General features: G+C 37.9%; 1 protein-coding gene across 1 annotated transcript in view; it reads left to right on the forward strand.

Moving 5' to 3' along the window:
* The window catches only part of LOC124157128, a 225,279-nt gene extending 217,054 nt beyond the window's left edge, over nt 1–8,225 (forward strand). Inside the window, exons 4-6 of the mRNA XM_046531632.1 lie at nt 4,223–4,356; nt 5,417–5,720; nt 7,796–8,225. Of these exons, the coding sequence (XP_046387588.1) occupies nt 4,223–4,356; nt 5,417–5,720; nt 7,796–7,905 (548 nt within the window). The 3' untranslated portion in view covers nt 7,906–8,225. The remainder of the gene's footprint in view (nt 1–4,222; nt 4,357–5,416; nt 5,721–7,795) is intronic.
* The last annotated feature ends 11,734 nt before the right edge of the window (nt 8,226–19,959 follow it).

A 19,959-nucleotide genomic window follows, 5' to 3' on the forward strand; every position in this document is an offset into this window, starting at 1 on the left:
CAAAGTTTCTAGATATGCACGTACCGAATACAAATTCGTCGTTTATGCTGAAATAGTTATCCTGCTGTTCCTAACTGGTAGCTTTCAAAGTCTATTTTTGTTTTCTTTGTTGGACCTGTCCTCTCATTTTCCCAACCCACGGACCTTTCTCTCTCATCCCGAGTTTTCGATGACCTTTTCCATTAACAACAGTCAATCAATACCGCTCAAATATTTTCTATAATCGCCGTGGTGTCATCCGGTTGCTAAATAATTGAATATGTGGTTTCCAAACAGCTATTTTAACCACAAAGTTGCCTTGAAATCCAGGGGAAAATGGTGATTTGTATTTCATCTCTGTTCTGTGTGTCTGTCACGGCAGAGCTACCTTTAGGGAATGCGTGGTATTGCTAAGTTATTTGTGCATGAATAGAATTACATGGGTGCGGATTATTCGGGTGAAAGACATTACATTGTAATCGAAAGTGGTGTGCTGGAGGTCTTGGTCAGAGTGACCGCTCATTTTGAGTGAAAATATTATAGGTGAAAGAACACTCCTGGGAGTAGTAGTAGCGTTCCAATTCTTCGCGGATATTTTCCCAGCTGACATCGGTTTTCTTCAGACATCTTCTATATTATTTCTACTGTATAGATACCTTTTTCTCAACTTATACGCAACCAAACTCTACAAATGAGGTACCAAAATGCACAGAATTGATCAGAGAACATGCGACGGCGTATCTTACTTCCTAAATATTGCTGTTGTTTCCTAAAATTGGTTTTTAAATAATTAAAAAATAACGGTATATATTCCTGACGTTAACGTCACACAAACTGATACATTTGTTCATTTGCAACAATATCTCGTATTCTTTAAATAACTTTTATCAAAATGCGGCTGATTCCACATTCAAGTCTCCTGTTGATACGTAAGTATGAGTCCCCATGTGCGTTTAACAGAGGATAGTGTAATTACTTCCAATGTTGTGTTTAAAGACGTCCTCTGACCTCAATTTGTGCATGAACATTCCAATTAAATTTGTACATAAAACCCTGCATTTTTTTCTACATTTTAAAATTAGAAACGCCTCTATCCCTCTGTGGACCTGCATTGAAAAGAGAGGGAGAAGCCCGCTGGGAACGGGCGCATCACGCTCGTAACTCATATTTCGTAAAATTTAACCCTCTAGTCCCGATGGCTATGAAACGGATAGGAAATGTTTTCAATAAAATTCATATTTCAGATTCACAAACATCTTGTAGTAACGCTAAAGTGATAACCTTCTCTGTAGAACCAATACTATGAGAGCCATATTGAATGTAGTAGAAATTTCAACTTTTAAACCTCGTTTGCTAATACTATTTTGATGCCTTGCATGATGAGCGATGTTGAATTAATTCTATCTATTTTACGAATACATTTTGGCATCTTATATTCATATAATCAAGAGTCCAAAGTACAAACTAAGAAGGAATAAAAATTTTATTTCTTCTATATACCTACACGATGTTTACTTATCGATGGCACTGTGGTTTGTGTCAGCTTGATTTGCAATTTGAATATTACACTCGATTTCGAGTGCAATTTCGTTGCGAATTTGTCTCCCCAATTTTTTTTTATATTTATTCAAAAGATTCGTAAATTAGAAACCGTGAGTACTAACTTATGGAAACTCCAATATAGATCCTTGCGTGGCGTATAGTTCCCTTCGCAAATAACGTAGATTTTCATCTCTCCTGCTGATGATTATGTGAGTAGGTATGTTACTCACACATTATTTTTAATTCTCTTTCATCTTGCTAGCAACATTTTCCGAGGAATTATCCATGCCACCTCTGTTACTGTGTTGATTTCCTCAATTCCACTTTTTCTTCTCTCGAGCTGTGATTGTGGTTTCTGGCTTATTTGGTATATCAATGGCTAAGTTCTAACAGCACGTATCTCAAAAATAGCAACTTTTCAGGTGAACAAAAAACCGTTTAATTTTATTTACTTGTCACCGGAAATTAAAAACCAAAAGTACATAAAACTAAAAATAAATCATTCATTTGTAAACAAACAGGTGTTTTTTGCTTTTATTTTTTAACGTTATTACCCTTTGTTTAAGATACCCGTCTCAAACCGGCCGAATTTAAGATTCGTGTTGTTAGAATTTAGCCATCAATATGTTAAATGCCCCCATAATTTGGTAGACATGTACATTTTAATCTGAATAACTTTCAACTACACATAAAGCTGTCTACTGAGAGATGGCGGGTGGGAACTGCTCTGCAGAGGGGTTTCCGTAAAACTTTTTCATTTCGTAATTCATTATCGCAAGACGTGTAGCATTAGTTTATGATATTGGAATGAATCCCCTTCAAATACATGGAAATAAGAGAAGTAAAGGAATACAAACTGTTTCACTATATACAATGGAACCTCTGAGGCACTGGACACCACTTCTGTATTTACTTTCAAAAATGACCTCCTTATGTGCCCTCAGGATCTCTAACTTCGATCGGTAAAAAAGGAATAGTTTTAGAGAGTATATTTGTGATATTTTAAGGGCTATAGTCAAAATAATATGTAGAACGATGGTTTTTCGCCAGACAAGAAAATGTTGTGTATATACTTGCACGATAAGGAAGAAGCAGATCTTAAATTGATGTGTTGAAATTAATTGTTGGAACTTTCAGAAGTTTTAAGTAGAGGCTGAAGGATTGTATTCTCAAGTCTATTCTTTCACTTTCATCTTATAGAACCTTCATCTTACACGTTTATAGTTTTTTGACCGATGCGCATTTGTTTCGACGGATTTCGGCGTCATATGGTCGAAAGAAGTTATATTCATGGTGGAAGAAAAGCAAGAATAAATAACTGTTCCACAACTTTTTGTAAAATGTTGTCGACCAAGGGATTCCTTGTGTTCCCCTCTTCGCCGTTAAACATTAATACTTTAACCTAACCCTTTAACCCACTTTCTCAATCCACCTTCCCTCTGCCTGTTGTGGGATACATAATATGTGATCTTTCTGTTTGCCTTGGTATTCGCGCTGTTACCGTTGCTACTGGCCGACAGCACTAACAAAGTTTCTGGAAGGCTACTCAGTGCTTGGTTTGGTTCTACTATGAATTGTACTTGTAAATGAATTTACAAGTACTTCATCATTAAGTTATATTTTATGGTAAATATAAATTAGATCTTCAGCACTAAAACGATGCATTTGTCGCAGATAAAAGGGGGAGATAACAAGTAAAAAAATAGCTAAGTCGTATTTATGCTTAAGGTTGAGGCTCACTGATTAGCAATTTTGCAAGTATATCGAGTCTTGCGCTGTTAATGCAGCGGAATCCCAACACTCTGTAAGCTTCGCGACGCTTCGTCTCGCTCAACTTCCTACCTAAGCCTCCCTAGACGGTGAAACTTCGAAATTATGAGTCGGATTCAGCGGTGCTTGGTACGAAATATGTGCCGGGCAATTAAGCGCCTCACGTTGCAGGCAGGAATATTGCTCGCCAGTCTTCCCCTGTTCAAACACAGTAATGTGCCCGTCCGGAGTCTCGGTGTTTAACTTCGCGAAAATAAGTGGTGATTTTATGGGGAAATTAAGTACCTTGTCAAACGACCTCCACATCTCTACTCCTTTTTACCATCATAGTTCCACACCTTTCCCTATTCTTCCCTTTCAACGCTCTCATTCTTCGCAGTTTACGTACTACTTCTCTTGAGTATAATGTTACATATTACTCTCTGCATTAATACACTCCTACTGTCCTAATATTTTCGATTAAAAATCAGACTTCGGAGAACTTTACTCCCTAGTGCCGACGGCAATATTAAGGTTTTCGATTAGGCGCGTGGGAGTTTTCTCCAAGTTGTACTTAAGACGGATCTAAGTGGGTTTTTCATGCAAAGATAATATTAATTTCTTGTTTCATTAGTTGCCGCAATAGCTCATCTATGATGATTGGACCTTGAAGATGACATGCCCACACGCAATGTAACTTTCGGAATGTTCAATATCCATTTTGAAAATAAATAACTAATGAGTGTTGTACGAAAGCCTGGTATTTACAATATAGCACTTGTGTTTTATGTGTGACAATCCCTTTGAGATCGCTTTTGTGTGCCCCTAAGATGATACAGAATTGATGTTGTATACATGGACCTAAATTTAAACTATCATGCTTGAATCCTCTTTGCGAAGGGGACTTATTTTCTCTTGCAGTTCATTAACGATGTATTTCTTGTGTTGACAGCCTTGCCAGAGGAAGGCCCCCGCATCTCAGGAGGTCGTTCTCGCTATCAGGCTGGTGACACTGTCCGCGTCAACTGCACATCAGGACGCTCCAAACCGGCAGCTCAACTCATTTGGTTCATTAACGGGGATCAGGTGAGGCAAAATCTGGTTGAAAATAAATGTCATCTAGTTAGCTCGTCCATTTATAAACACTAAATTTATCCAAAAAGAGGATTTTCTCTCATTTGCATCGCCTTTTTCCTGCAGGCCCTGATCTTTTCTTTCTAACGAACGATTAGAGATATATACAGCATTATCCAAACTTCACTGTCATCAGTTCGAGCATCATTGTAATAGATTGACTGTCAAGATGAGAACTGAAAAAGATATTAAGATTAGTCAAACACACATTTATTTTTGTCTTTCAGTAATCTAAAGTAAACTAGTGTTTTTTGCATTGCTGAATTACTGTACTGGGGATAAAAGAATAAAGTAAAATTTTATTTTGGAAGATCATTTTACGGTCATATTGGAAACCTAAGTATTGCATCAGCTTCTTGCTATCTTAAATCATAACCTATACGAATTGAAAGTGTTCGAAAGCTGTCTCTTCTACTATCTCTACGAGGAACCCAAGGTTACATTTGGCCGAAGGGAATTTGGTGAATCTGTATCTCATAGAGGTGGGTTGAGGGCTTGAAGACGTTCTATTCCTCGGGGCTCTTGGGCTAGAAAGGGTCACACCTTGAAGATTATAGTAAGGCTCCCGCCAACATCCCTATATTTATGTCTCAGATATGCTTTTGTGCCAAATTGCATAGAGCTCAACATTTACTTTTAAAATTTCAAGTTAATATAATTATAGAAAAAACTTTAGTATGGTAAACATGTTTTTATATACCTACTCAAGTTTTGACGCATTTCTTAATGTTGAAACTGGCATAGGTCGTCAAATCCTGGGTGGGCAAATGAGAATTCCTGGACCATGAAAATGTTTTAAATTCGCCATCATTTCAAATTGATCGTTTTGTGTTTGAATCCAAAAACTTTTAATGATAAGAATGTTCTTTCTTCTTAGACGTAGTGCCTTTCAGGATGTAAATCATACGATTTTCCGAGGGCATCTTTCCTGACTGGCTGGCATGTACAAACTTATCATAGCCATTATACCAAAGCAAATCGCTGCTAAGGCACTGATCTTTCCTTCGCCCAGGCAAATTCCTCGTTTCTGCGCGGTCCGTTCAGCGCGAGTGACCCCGAGGGGCTGGAGACTTCGACGCTGGGATTGGAGTTCAAGGTGCGGCCCAAGCACTTTCGTCGCGGCGGCGACATGAAGCTCAAGTGCCTGGCGACCATCGCCACGGTGTACTGGCGCAGCAACGAGGAGAGCGTGGAGGGTGACCGGCCGCACAAGGCACCCGCGCTCGAGACACGCAAGTGGACGCAAGGGGACGCAGCTGCATCCGCCGAGGCCGCCGCATCGGCCTCCGGGGAATTTGGAGCCGATAGGAGCAGAGGTGAGGGTGCATTGAGGCATCAGCGTTTATATTCCGTGTATACGTCGCGTCGGTGGACTTTTAGTGACAACAGTATCATCTCCTGTCCTAGAGACACTCTCAGGTCGAGTCGGTCGTCGTCGGCATGGTTGTATCGGCCATAATGCAACTACGATCGACTCGACCTGAGAATATCTACATAATGTGGGACGAAAATATTGTCACCAAAAGCCAACCCACGCGACGTATACTCGGAAGAGGGACGATGATACTAGACATCACGAATGACTGCAGTATTACATTGAGGTAATAAATACAAACTTCTTCATGAGTGTTCGGAGTATTTTGATGCACATTCACTAAACTATCAACTATGTATCCCTTGAGCACTAATGACTGTGATTCCATGGGAAATGTACCGATATTTCACAAAATCCGATTGGAGCGAGCGTACGCCTGTGACTGTCTTTTTTGTGTGGAAGAAAAAGTTATAAATCCGTACTTTCATCATCCAATCATTTTATCTACGCATGATTTTATACATACCATGTATATACTTTCAAATTACTGATCACATTACTGTGAATACCGTAAAATGTTATTGAACGATATGATTTTTTTTTAATCAGCTGAAAGGCATTATGGAATTCTATTACTGCTGGTAAAATTCAATTCTTGAGCTTCCCCATTTACGAGTGTAATACCAGATTAATAGGAAGACTAGATAGAAATTATGCCTGACTCTCATTTGTTGTGTACACATTACAAAAGGAATTTGGCCAGCTGCGACATACAATGAACTTACTATGATATTTATAGATACAATGGGACCTCAAAGTTGAAGAGCTACTTAAAGGTGCATGTTATTAGTTAGTTTGCAAAGCACCATGAGATATTTCCCGTGGTACTTTAAGTACGTGGTACTTGTTCTATACCAGTTAATTCAACTTTAATGGGGTATATTATAAAGCCAATTAAAGTAGGAATTAATGTCTCCGAAACTGGTTTTTCGGTTTATTAGGCCACCATTACCGCGGAAAATTTCTTAACCTGTCCGAGGGCGGGATGAGACACATTCTCCTCCCCGATGATGGTTGCCTACCCAACAAAATACCGCTTCCAAAGACTACTAATTAAATTGGCTTTGGGATATGCCTATCTAAAATTTGTTCCAGCCAAGTAGCAGCTCCACCCAATTTTCTGCAACCAATGAAGTCCCAAGTGAGGCTCCTGTCTAACACGACCTGGCATTCCCGTAGACTTACTTTGGTCAAGAACATTTAAAAGGGCATTTAAAATTTAAATTTTCCGATATTATCCCGGAGGGAAAATAACTACCCGAATATGTATGGTACATTTGAGTTTTATTTGCTTCGTTGAGTAAGAGTGAAGTTGAATTTCCTATGACTTATGTGAATTTTCGCATAAAAATAATATTTGATAATTGCAGTGCGTTGGTAGGTATGGAGTTCCAAACTGGTTAGAAAAGGAAAAAGTAATCAGACCGATTTTGGCTGCATTAAAAGAAGCTCCCGAGGATTTTCTTAATAGGCTATTTAGTTCTTTCATACATGATCGCGTCAGAATTTGCTTTATGGAAGACTTCGATATGCATGGTGAAAGGTATTTGGTTCAACGGTATCAGGCTCAACTATGTGGAAGTTGATTTTCGAAAATGAAAAGAAGACTTCGTTGACTTCGAATGATTTATTTCCTCGGTACTTGATAATGAACTCTATGGATCGAAACATGTCGTACCGAAGAAATAAATCAGTGGAAGTCAAACGAAGTCTGCTTTTCATTCTTAAAGGTATTTGGCCACAATCCGCAAATCGCTTTCATTTATTTTACACCCAAGTCGTTCATTGCTCATTAGCAAGCCATAAGATGTATTTATTTTTAATCTAAATAATGAATATAATATGGAATAAAACAAATTATCATTAATTTTAAGTCAGCATATTATAGTTCCAGACAGAGTCCCGGTCTGATGAGAATTTGATCGTTCCTTGGGATGGAGTTTTTGGGAAAGATAACAAGTTTAATAATCCGTGCACTTAGCTGGATTTTGTGTTTCTTCCCCCACTACATTCCAGGCACATCATCGACGAGGTCTACAGTCACGTGGCTCCACCTGTTGCTCCTCCTTCCTGCCACCTTCACCGTCTTCGTCTCCTCGACGACCATACACCAGCTCGCCAGGTAACGACCCTCCAGCGCTATCGCGTGACTTCGATCCAAGTGAGGATACGCCTCCACGGTGCCCTTACGGTGGGACGCCGCCCCTCGTTAAGAACGGGCTTCCTCTTCTCTCCCGGACATTAAAAAATAAACTATAGGGGACAAGGAGTGCATTCAGACGCTGGTGATGTCCCTGTTATCCTGATGCTCCTACCCATTGAAGGTGATAGAAGATCTTGAGGCGAGCGGACATTGTGAAAAAATACATAGTGAAAGGAAATAACGGCAATTTTATCCATTTTATAAGTGTACAGAATTACTTATAAAAATATCCTCAGAAATGTATCTTATTATCTTTTACTTCATTTGGAGTGTGACTGACAAGGAGTGCATCAGGTAATTATTTTGCAATATTACTCATTTTCTTGGTCTTCCTTTACACCCATACCGCAGATAACGAGCTCAATATGCTCAGTTTTCTTAGCGAATGTTCCCACTACGGATTTCAACTACTTTGTGGATACTCTGGGGGTGTCGCTGAGTAAATAGACCGTAATTTGGATAAATAAGCATATTTAAGAAAGATAAAATTATAGTCTAAAAGAATAGCTTCAACAATTTTTACTCCTAATCTTGAATTGGTGTAAGTATCTGAATCTGGATGGGAGTAAAGATTGTAGTTGGAAATAAATGCACGAGTGATAGGACTAAAAATGCGAAAATTATTCTCTATCAGTTACCAGAAATTTGTGATAACTCTTTATGTTTTTTAACTCTTTAATTCCTTTTCATGGCAAAAAAGACTTGATCATTCATGAATTTGAATGGAAGTCGATAATCGGACGTAATATCAATGAGATTCACCACGTTGCTCGAGATCTTTCAAGTTTACTTTCCAGCGTCCCCAAAAAAATTCATTCGTGTGTCTATATTTGGAAGAGTTTATTAAATTTCACCATGGATGACCTCGGAATTGAGAAAAATCTAACTGAAAATAGACAAACGAAAAATAATCTAACAACCAAATTATCTTAGCCCTCTTATGAATACTCAAAATGGTTTTTAGAGAGGGGCAAGTTCCAGATTCGCGGATGGAAGGGAGAGAATATGAAAAAGAATAAAATCTATAGCTACAGATATCTTCCATATGTTATGAGCAATGAATCGTGGCCACTCCATGGCAAATGGTAGTGACAGCCTTTCTCAAGTTACTGTGTCAAGAATATTGAAGGCAAAATACGGTAGAAAGTGCCTTTAGAGGCCATAGTTGTGATTTTAAAGAGCAACTTTTATGGAATTTCAGGCATTGTGTCATGTTGCTCTTGTTTTTTTGTTGAACCTACACTAAAGGAAGTTAAACTATCTTGCTTTGACCTCTCTGACTCCCATGTGGGAGAAAAATGCATATCAACCTTCCTTTAAGGCTCTCCTCGCAAGGGAGAAATGCCAATCTTTATCTGCTTCCTGCTCCTTCATAAAATGGCGCATTTGAAGATAATGTTCCTGGATGCAAGTTTCTGGATATAAAACTTGCATCATTAGGAGATAAATGCACAGAGAAACAGGTTGGAAAAATATCTTGAAGACTCAACAAAACACAATTGGACCTAATGGATATTGAAACCTTTTTATCACCCGATTTATTCTATTTAGCTCATTTCATATTGATGCCTAAATGGCATTATAAGCCTGATTTCATGGCATTTTTGACATGAATGCTGGGAAGCAAATAGGTACTAGTATTTTTATTTCTGTATTCTCATTCTAAATATTTAAAACAATTTTATTGCTTGGGACGGTTTCCGATGGAAACTGAATCCTATGAATTTTGTAATACATTATTTTTATCATGTGATATCACAATACTTATAATATCTTTACAAAAATGGTAGCTACTAATTCAACTTCGCCTTCAGTTGGTTGGGAAAGAAATCCCTTCGGTCGTCGCCTCCTTTCTTTCCAGAGTGTACTTCACAGTATAACTGTTGGCATATGCCATACTGGCTGCAATAATATTGGTAAAAAATTATGCATGACTTGCCAAGCTAGAGGTAAGTTCGTGATGTATCCATTTTCAAAGGAGCAGAAGTGCAGTTAGTACTTTTAAATGGGTGCTGTAAAAATGCAAAGCAGCTCTTCCATTTTAAAGGTAAGATGCAGCTCACATTCCTTTACAGTCATACGAGGACCGTTTTATTTTCAACCTCCAATGGATCATCAACAGAAGACGAAGTGATTCATCGAAAATTATTTCATTACTAAATGTTGAGCACACTTGTGGTATCCTTTCGACATAATCACCTCGGCGATATAGGAATTGACCGTGCCTGTGGGCAAGCTTTACTGTACCTTCTTTATAGGATGTTGCCGCCAATGACTTCCTATGAATTTGTAGAGAAGCTCATTGCCCCTTTGAAAACGCTTCCCTCGTAGCCACTTCTTCATTTCAGTGTGAAGTTGGAAGTCTCCCGGCACTGTGTTGACATTGCACGGCGGGCGATCGAAAATGTCCCATTGAAAATGCTCTAGGAGCAGTTTGGCTTCTTCAGCGCTGAGATGACGGGCGTTTTCGTAGATCAGAACACTTCCAGCATGTCTCTTATTTGTTTTGAATATGAATGGACGTAATATTTCACGCTGTTTCACATTAGACACAATTAATTTTTAAAAATTCTCTTTTATCGGCATTACGGTCAAGACATGTCAATGCTGAAGACATTCGGAGAGTTTTCTGGCTCTCTCACAGTGCACACTTGGCGGGAGAATCAATTGAGGCAGTGTATTTAATGAGGTTGCTGCTAACCTGCTACATGCATTGCCATATGCAGGTACTGGCAACTTACGGTCAGAAATGACTTAAGGATGTGGTACGGAGGACGCGCAATTGCCCTACCTGCCCAATACCCTTCTGTCGCTTGCATGGTGTTTTTGATGAGAGATCGGAGGATGAAAAAAAAGCCCTCGTACTTGAGTGCAGACGGTAACATTTCATGACAATCATACTGCAAATGAAATATATTTAACCTTGAGAGTTGGGTATAAGACGTGTTTTGCACCCAAACAAAAAGATAATTGAATATATCCGTTTTTGGTGGGTGGGAAACGTGCTTCAAAGGAAGGAGTGTATAGTGTCATGAACTTCCTCAGAGAAATCTTAGTGGCCCATTTGTTATATTTGTAAAATAAATAATAAATTTTATTCCACTGTAGCGGAGATGGAAGTCTTTTTACTCCCCTAGAAAATACCCTTGCGATCAGGGATATTAGCTACGGTAATGGAACTGACACCCCTAACCTGAATTGGTGGTATTCACATCTATGTACATATCAATGTATCCAAAAGTATTTCTGGGGGTTAGAGATTTAGTCTCTTGATCCATTTTCCCCTAATACTTGCTTGCTCTGGTACTTCTGGGTTTAAACATGGCTGAGTGTGCACCTTTCATGTAGAAACTATATATTGAGACAATTGGGCTTTACTTCTGAAATGGAGCTGTTGAATTATGCTCTTAATGCTCTGCTAAGTGGTAAGATGTATGCGTGTTTGTTTAATTGTCCATGGTACAGCCTTAAAGCGCAAGGATGTATTTGAGCATGTTTACTACCCAAGGGACTCAACTCTCAGAAAAATTCACCAAGTAACACTAAAAGTATACACAATCCCAATGCAACTTCATTAACGCTGATCCACCACTAGAATACAATACTTAAGACTTAAGAAAGGTGCCTTAACACTAGAACCGCGGACGGGACTTTTTTGTCCCATCGCCCTTTGCAAATGTTTGTCATTCATGTACTAGTGGTTTGATCCCTTTGAAGCCTTTGTTTACTGAATTTTACTCATTTTTTATGCTCTTTCGAATGGTTATATCGAAAATATTGTACAATGTTTGGTTCGCGAGAAAAACGACGATTTACCTAGAACCGCGGGATGGGACTTTTTTTCCCATACTGGGAAAACATACAATTTCAGTTTTTTTGTACACTTATTTTGTATTTAGCATAATAACAGTTTATTACGAAGGGGATCGATGCACCGTTACTCTGCCAGTTAGAAGCGCAGAAGGGAATAATCTGTGCACTGCGCCGGACGCCTACTCACGCAGCGCCGGCCGCGTCACCTCTGCCCGGCGCGTCTGCAGGTCTGAGCTTGCAACCAACACGTCAAAATAAGTTTACTGTAATCCTAGTTATACTTAATAAAACGTTTTAAACATTACCTAACAATGTATTTGTTCACACAAACCACAAAAAAACGTCAATTATACTTAAACATGACAGGATCAACGTATTTTGTCAATGGGATAAAAAAGTCCCATGCCGCGGTTTTGGTGGGGTTGGAAAGTTCAGCGGTTCTAGTGTTAACTTTTGTACCATCAGCATTTGTTCTTTAAAAAAAATATGCGTCCGAGGTCGCAGGTCAGCGTTCCACGAATATAAAACGATTGTTGCATGCATTTATACTCATGCAGGCAGGGGCGGATTCAGCATCAAATTTTGGGCCGGGAGTCATGACTTGGGTCTGGGGAGTATGGAATACTCCACGAGAGAGAGAGAACTGCGCTCAATTGTGTAAAAAGGGAGTACTATGCCGTGCAATAAATGCATCTCAAAATACGACTCAAGCTTCTATCACGTTTGGGACGTGTAGCCATCCATTTACATATACACCCCCTTTACTCCTTTACTAGAATACAAAACCAATAGGCTAAAAAAAATTAATTTTTTTTTTAAGTGTAGGGGGGACGGAAGGTCATGACCCCTGTGACTCCACCTTAATTCCTCCCTGCATGCAAGTAATACATACATAATAAATTAAGATGGTACGTTTTCCCTCGTTATGTTTTCAGCCAATGCGGGTTTTCCAATAGGTCACTTAGTTACTCTGCCATCCATAGTCCTAAAGGCTTTATGATTTTCGTTCTTGGAAGATTTGTACTCCACGCGTCCACAGGATCACTAAAATTCGACTGCGCATGACCAGCTAGTATATATAATTTATAGATGTCAATTGATATTTATATTGACCTCAGCGTTTTCGGGAGTTGATCCGTCTTGTCTAAAAGTAAATTATATTTTCAAAGTTTCCGACTTGTACCACTTCCTCCTGCCGTGCGGTCAGCTTCAGCCCTGAGAAACGCGGCTATCTATAATGTACATTCAGTCTTAACCCTTAAAGGACCAACCTTTTTCCGGTTACACCGTGGCCCAAGGGAGGGTCAAAAAATGTCCACTTATATTTTTTCGTTTTAACTAATCATGAAACAGAATAAATCTTCAACAATTGTGTTTTTACATTGTTGAAACATTTTATAAGTTGTTTATCCAGCTAAAAGTCATAAAATAGCAATAAAAATATCGAAATTTTCAAATCTTTTTAAACTGATCATAAACGAAATTATGATAAAACTTCTTCACAGAGGTTCCGGATTTCATGCTCTTATTTGAAAATAAAGTTTCTAAATCACCGATAACCGTGTATCTAAAATAATAATAAGGCATAGCATTTCAAATTTAAGTCAATTTTCAGCAACCATGCTCCAGGACAACAATTTTATAATTATTTAAAATAAACCTAAAATTTTCCACTCCGTTTTCAGTTACCTACTTTGAAAGTACATGATAAATCATAATACGTCTCCTAATTAACAAAATTATGTTCTATATTGTTCGTAGTATTTATTTATCAATAACCATTTCATTCCGATAAAGTTATAAAATTATTAACATTAGCAATCACTAATGAATAATCAACTCGAATCTTCTGATAAGGCAGCATTATTGCCTGTATTGTATACATTAGTGTTTATGCCATGTTTACCGCAAATATAACTGTTACATATAGTACATATAATCATAGTTTTTTATAATTTGCTTAGCTTTTCTCTTTTTGATGTGAGTGCGTTGCTGCACGCGTGGAAACTTCCTGTGCCAATTACTTTGACAGCAACATATGACGGCTGTATTTTTCTATCCGCGACCCCTTCCATCATCAATAAAATGTGGTTCTGTAAACCTATTGTCCTTTCCTACTAATACTGTATAGTGGCCGCACAAGTTCAAGGCCCAACAAATATGCCTAAATGATGTCTCCTTATAATTTTTTTGATATTTTACTGAGGAAAATGGGTATAAAAAGAGAGAATCCATTTAGGGCAGCAATGTCGATTAGTGCAAAGAAGACAGATTGGCCAACTTCTTGTACATCTTGTGGTGGAATACTTGCATAGCATCTGATCAATAACATCAACTCCTCCTTTGGTGTTGTAGTAGAGCAAATTTACGTCACATTTATTTTTGAAACAATTACTGACATTTATATATCGGATATGAATAGATTTCTATGTGCTGTATGGATTGAGAAACGATATTTTTCTTAGGCTTCTCTTTGGTGATGAATGATAAAAGTCACCGGTGGACTCCCAGATCTCGGGTCTGTAAATTCAAACAAACTTGAAAAAATCTTCTGACTAGCTGTTCCATTCGATTGTTCAGGAATACGTTTTCTGTTACTCTGCATAGTTCCAACCATAGTCAATCCATAAAGTTCTTCAGCTGGCTCCACAGAATTTAAGTATCTACCCATTGACATATTTCCCCCGGAATTCTTGATTGGGACCACCAGGCGTTCACTATTTCGTTTGAACCTCTGCTTGTTGATATTAATTATTTTCTGAGGCAACAATTTCCATGTTGAGCACATACCTCTCATAACAGTTGGTGAACATTCTTATAAGTATCCCCTGATTATTGTTTCATGAATACTATAAATCTACACCTTCTCCTAAACAATGACAACATTTCATCAACTAACATATCGGGTTCACAAATGTAATATTTGGGTGATATCGCATTGACCATTTGGAATACCGAAAAATAAGCGCAACTTTGTCATTTCATCTTTGTCCTTCCCCAAGTAGACTTTTCATCAAATAAGGCAATAGTTCCTGATATCAGTTTCAACTCTTCGCAGCAATATAGGAGGACCTTCCAAATCTATGTAACCACCAATCATGCAATTCTAACTTGCTATCACCGTTTGCACCGAACAATATCAAAACTCCTACGAAGGATTTTAGTTCTACCGTATCATTTTTAGACATCGAGCTCGTTCTGCTTCTTCATTTGTATGCCGTAAAATCATGTCAAGAATTTCAGGGTTGAAATTTTTTCAAATGACTTGCGCATATCCTTTTCCTTACCAGCAGCTAGTAAACATTGCTTTTTCCGCAATATATTTTGAATGGTTCACCTAATCACGCGAAGAGGATCACTCATTTTTTTCCTTGCCATTTTTGCAACGTACTCGATATCTTCCTAGCTGCCTTTTTTCCTAAAAAAGTCACTTCCTTCACCTGCCTTACTTCATTATTTGAACTGATTTCACTAACATGGACTACAGTTTCACTCAATTCTTCATTACTGAACTATTCTGTGTCACTTGTGATTTTCAATTCTCATTACATGTCACTCTCAGTCAAGTAGATAAGCAGATAGGAAAACTTTTCAAAGATATAAACCCTTTCACTCAAAAGCCACCGAATAGTAGCTCTAGATGTCAACATGAGGACCAAAATTTTACAGGAGCTTTGCCGACAGTATGCCATGCATCATAAATGCTCACCGTATGATAGGTAATTTTGGGATTGTATCCTGATTGTATAAATTGCATTATATTGCATACAGATTGCATCTTGAATGGCGAGAGTTCAAATCACGCAGCAGCTGAGGGTGAGGGTATTGAGTAAATTAGCCGGTGTGTCATAAATTTAAAAACACTAATATCACGGTAAGAAAGTGGGCTAGTTCTTGTTGCACTCATATTTTCGCATCAATGGCATTCCAGTTTGACATGAAGGTAAAATACGTCGAATTCTTGCGAGTCTAATTAGATATGTAACCAAAGTGTTTCCGGGTTATGCAAAAATTCATTTTGTAAAAGATGCTTCATGAATGGCTGGATAGATCTCTTTGCGTCCTTTCCAGTTCATGAATGAATAAAATAAATACAGTGAAAAGGTTTTTGTGAAAGTATTATAGAAGGAATGACTTCAATATTCAACATTACAGAAGGGTATTCAGAAGCTTTTTTTTTCGATAAAATGTATCAGTTTATAATTCAGTCAAGCAGAGCCTATAAGTAAGCAAAGTGAAAAGAAACAGAGTATTTATTTTAAACATGCAGTTCAAAGTTTTTAAAGAAAATTAATCAATAAGTAAGATAAATACATTGAAAACTATTTTTACGAATTCTGATTTCTTAGAATAGAATAATAATTGAAACTATGTAAAGTAGAAATTTGTGAAATAAAATCAAAGTAATTACATCCTATAGTTTAAATACATAAATGCAATATGGAGCCTATTGTTGAATTAAAATAAACGTTAATACTTAATTTAAACTAATTAAGTTATAAATTATAATGCCAAACAAAACTATTTGTCCCATTACACGATTCCATTCGGTTGAAAAATATGTCACAGGTTGGACCAAGGGAGGGTTACTTTGTGTCCACCGCGTATTTACGCTCTCATAACGTTGTATGAACGAAATTTTCCATATACATCAAGATGTATTTATCTTTTTAAACCTATATTTGACAATATAACGAAGTTATAATTCTTTATTGGGTGAATGAGTACTTAAAATATTGAAAAAATAAAAAGGTGGACATTTTTTAGCCCTCCCTTGGTCCTCTAAGGGTTAAACGAGTAAGTCGACGGGAAGTAAGAAAAGCACAAATTCACCAGCACCAGGTAAACCTTATATTGTAAGCAGCAGTATTTTAAGTTGCGCGTTAGACCTTTCAATATTTTGGCAATTGCACAATAGGGAACGTCCCATCTCCGTAAACTATGGTGAATTGGGACGGGTAAAAGTCATGGAACGTATGGAACTGACGTGGAATATGTAACATCAATAGGATGGGTGGATTCATTGGGAAGGGGAGTGCGTTTTTGAGGACTCTATCTGGGGGGGTATAATCAAGACATTATGTCGTAAGTAATTCCTCCTGATATAATCTTCTGATGGCTTCCTTGATCCCATCCTTTACTGGTAATGGCAACAAATTTTCATTTCAGTAGTGAAATAGATTTTATCCTCTTTCCCACATTACCGTTTTTAAAGAAGCTGTCGCCCAAAATGAATTTAGAGCATTACTTGGCGAGTGATTGCATTTGGTGGTAGTGCATTGAAGACAACAAAGTTTCGGGTTGGATATTTCCATTATTTCGCCCCATAGCTTACGGCAACAGCCTTGGTGAAAAATTATTTCTATCAATAAATAGAGATTGAAGAAAATGGAATGATATGCCCTTCAAATAGAGCGCCGGTCGCATGACTTGATAGAGACATTCCTGAATGTTGTTCACGAAATCGGTGTTGCCATATTTCCTCTAAGTGTTTTTCTCTCATGCATTCACTTTTTCACTTGGAATTCCGGAATTTAAGCGTATATTGGATGTAAATCTGAGTTTTTTAAATATTTAAATTGTGATAAAACTTACGTTAATGATAGTTCATCATCTGTCATCAGCGACAATGAAGGTGACCTAATTTCTCACCCAAGGAGACTGCATAAAGGAGGTCCAATTCCATCCCATTGAAGGCTGATTTCTGTTGTCACTTCGGTCGCGTGCTAATCGGTTTTCAAAAATGGCCGCGGCGCGGTGATGAGTGCTGTGCGTTTCACTTTTTTTCCAATTATTTCCAGTATATTTTTTGTGATTGCGGGGAATAGTATTGAAAAGTTATGCATTTGATAGACCACATCAATAAATACATAAATATCAGTTAACACCCCTTATTATAGCTTATGCCAGCGGTACACAAACTTTTTCTTTCCGCGACCCATTTTAGCTCATTCTTTTTAGCCGCGACCCCCTAAAAATGGTCGTCCAAGTTTAAGTAGGTTGTTCACCATATTATTAGTATCTCGCGACCCCTTTCCGAACGGCCTACGACCCCCTTGGGGGTCGCGACCCCCACTTTGGGAACCGCTGGCTTATGCGTTAACTTTTGATCGCTCTACCCATCAGCGACGCTAGTGGCGACATTTGTAAACCTGTTTAAATGCGAGTCGGAAGACACCATAGCAAGAGGACTAGAGGATCCTCTTTTGTAATATTCCCAATTTTTTCGACAGTCAGGGGGCGTGCCGTAGCTACAGCTGGTTACGGAGCGGAGTGGAATCGACAAACTGTAAACAAAGAAGTGATTTATTTTTAGGAATGTGAACTCAAGTGAAGAAGTTTACATTGTTTCTCGGGTAAAATTTTAATGTTGGAAATGGCCAATTTTGGCAGCAGGCCTAAGTAAGGTGTTTCCAATGGAAGGACGGAGGGCACATTGCTTTCAAGTTAGCCGTGGATTTCACAAGTAAGTTTTGTTGATATTGTCTCGACCAAAACTTTAACGGTGAGATTGTAGCTGACGGTCAGGTTCGAATATTCATCTTCGTGTGTGGCGCTTCTTTTTAAGCCTTTAATGTATAATCCGCTTGTTAATCCGGTTGAAATTGGACAAAAATGTGCTTACCAAGATCCTTCTTGAATCCGCAGATGTTTGTTTGTTTTGATGGACGACAGTCTAGTAGGTGTCTCATGATAATGAACACAAACAAAATATATGGTTCATATTCGATCGGTGATAGGCTAATAGGTACCAACTTTGGTATGGAGTGGTAGTTGCGATGGCAATTCTCTCTCTCTTTCATTTGAAGCTAAAATGAACTGTATCCTACCCCTCAGATATCTATAAGCCTTTTGAATCAGCTGAAGTTTCACTTAAACCTGAGATCTGATTCCACTTTCACAAATCTTTGTTTTACTACGAATCTGTTTTGTGTCCACCTCTCCATCCATCCAATTAGTCATCTATTTGTTGACAGTGATTATAGTTTCAGATATTGTGATTACGAAATCCTTTCCAGAACAGATAGCTATTTCGTGTCCATCGTAAACCCGCAGCATCATGCAAAACTAGTAGCTAAGGGGCCATGGTAGATGATCAACTACTTATCCATATCAATTTTTAAGCTGCTTCAGCCAAAGCTGCAATGACGGAGTTCACCATATTGGGAATGCTCACCATTACAAGGAATATCTCAGTTGGTAGATGTAGCTAGTCAAGAGGCCAAGAAGTATCAATTTAGGATTTGTTCTTGTATTCCCATGAAAATATTCATCCCCTTACATGAGCAACCCTTTAGTGGTTTTTCACATTTCTCCACTCAATCTTACAATTAACTCATCTTATCTCTCTCATGTTGTTCCTCATACATCCTCATTACCTTTCCCATATGCTATAGCCATATCCAGTAGCAAAGGAGGCGAAAGAATACTCTCTTGGAAAAACATTTTCATTTACCATTCGAATCCTAATCCAAATAAAATTTCATGAATTCACTGTAGTGATACTGTGATTTATTATTACCCCTACATAAATTTGTGGTTATAGTCTTAAAAGGATTTGCTACCTTTCAGAGAGAGCTTCCAGTTCATGAAATCTTTGAGGTCTGGAATATTTACCTTCAAAATTATGCTGAAATTGTCCTCTAAAGTATCCTCATGAATATGTGACATACAAAATAAGTTTGATGCTCTTTTCCATTCCATGCAAGGAACATATAGGGAGGAATCCTTTCTGAAGGCATGACAATAGACATTAGGTATCATGGATGTTTCCAGGATTTTTAATGTTGGGAGTTATTTTTTCAAATCACCATCCTCATGACAGGTGTCTTACATAAGGAGTATTCTAGGCTTATTTCATTGAAATTATTTATTTCAATTCTCAATAAGAATTCCAGAATTCCTAAATAATAAATATGCATTGGAATTAATGGATTTGAGCTTGTTAACCATTTATATGGTATGACAATGTTTATTAATTTAATAACTTATTTTGCTCTTTATAGTTCTTTTCCAATGTTTTAATTATTTGACAAAATTCATGACCTGGCGTTATTCTTTATTGAGTTCAGTGTGAAGTGCATGAGGTGGAAAAATATATAAATCAGTTTATAGTACTATCAACTCAGTTCTCTTATAAACTAATGTTATTGGACCTACGTTG

Source organism: Ischnura elegans, chromosome 4, assembly GCF_921293095.1.
Source record: "Ischnura elegans chromosome 4, ioIscEleg1.1, whole genome shotgun sequence".
NCBI lineage: Eukaryota > Metazoa > Arthropoda > Insecta > Odonata > Coenagrionidae > Ischnura > Ischnura elegans.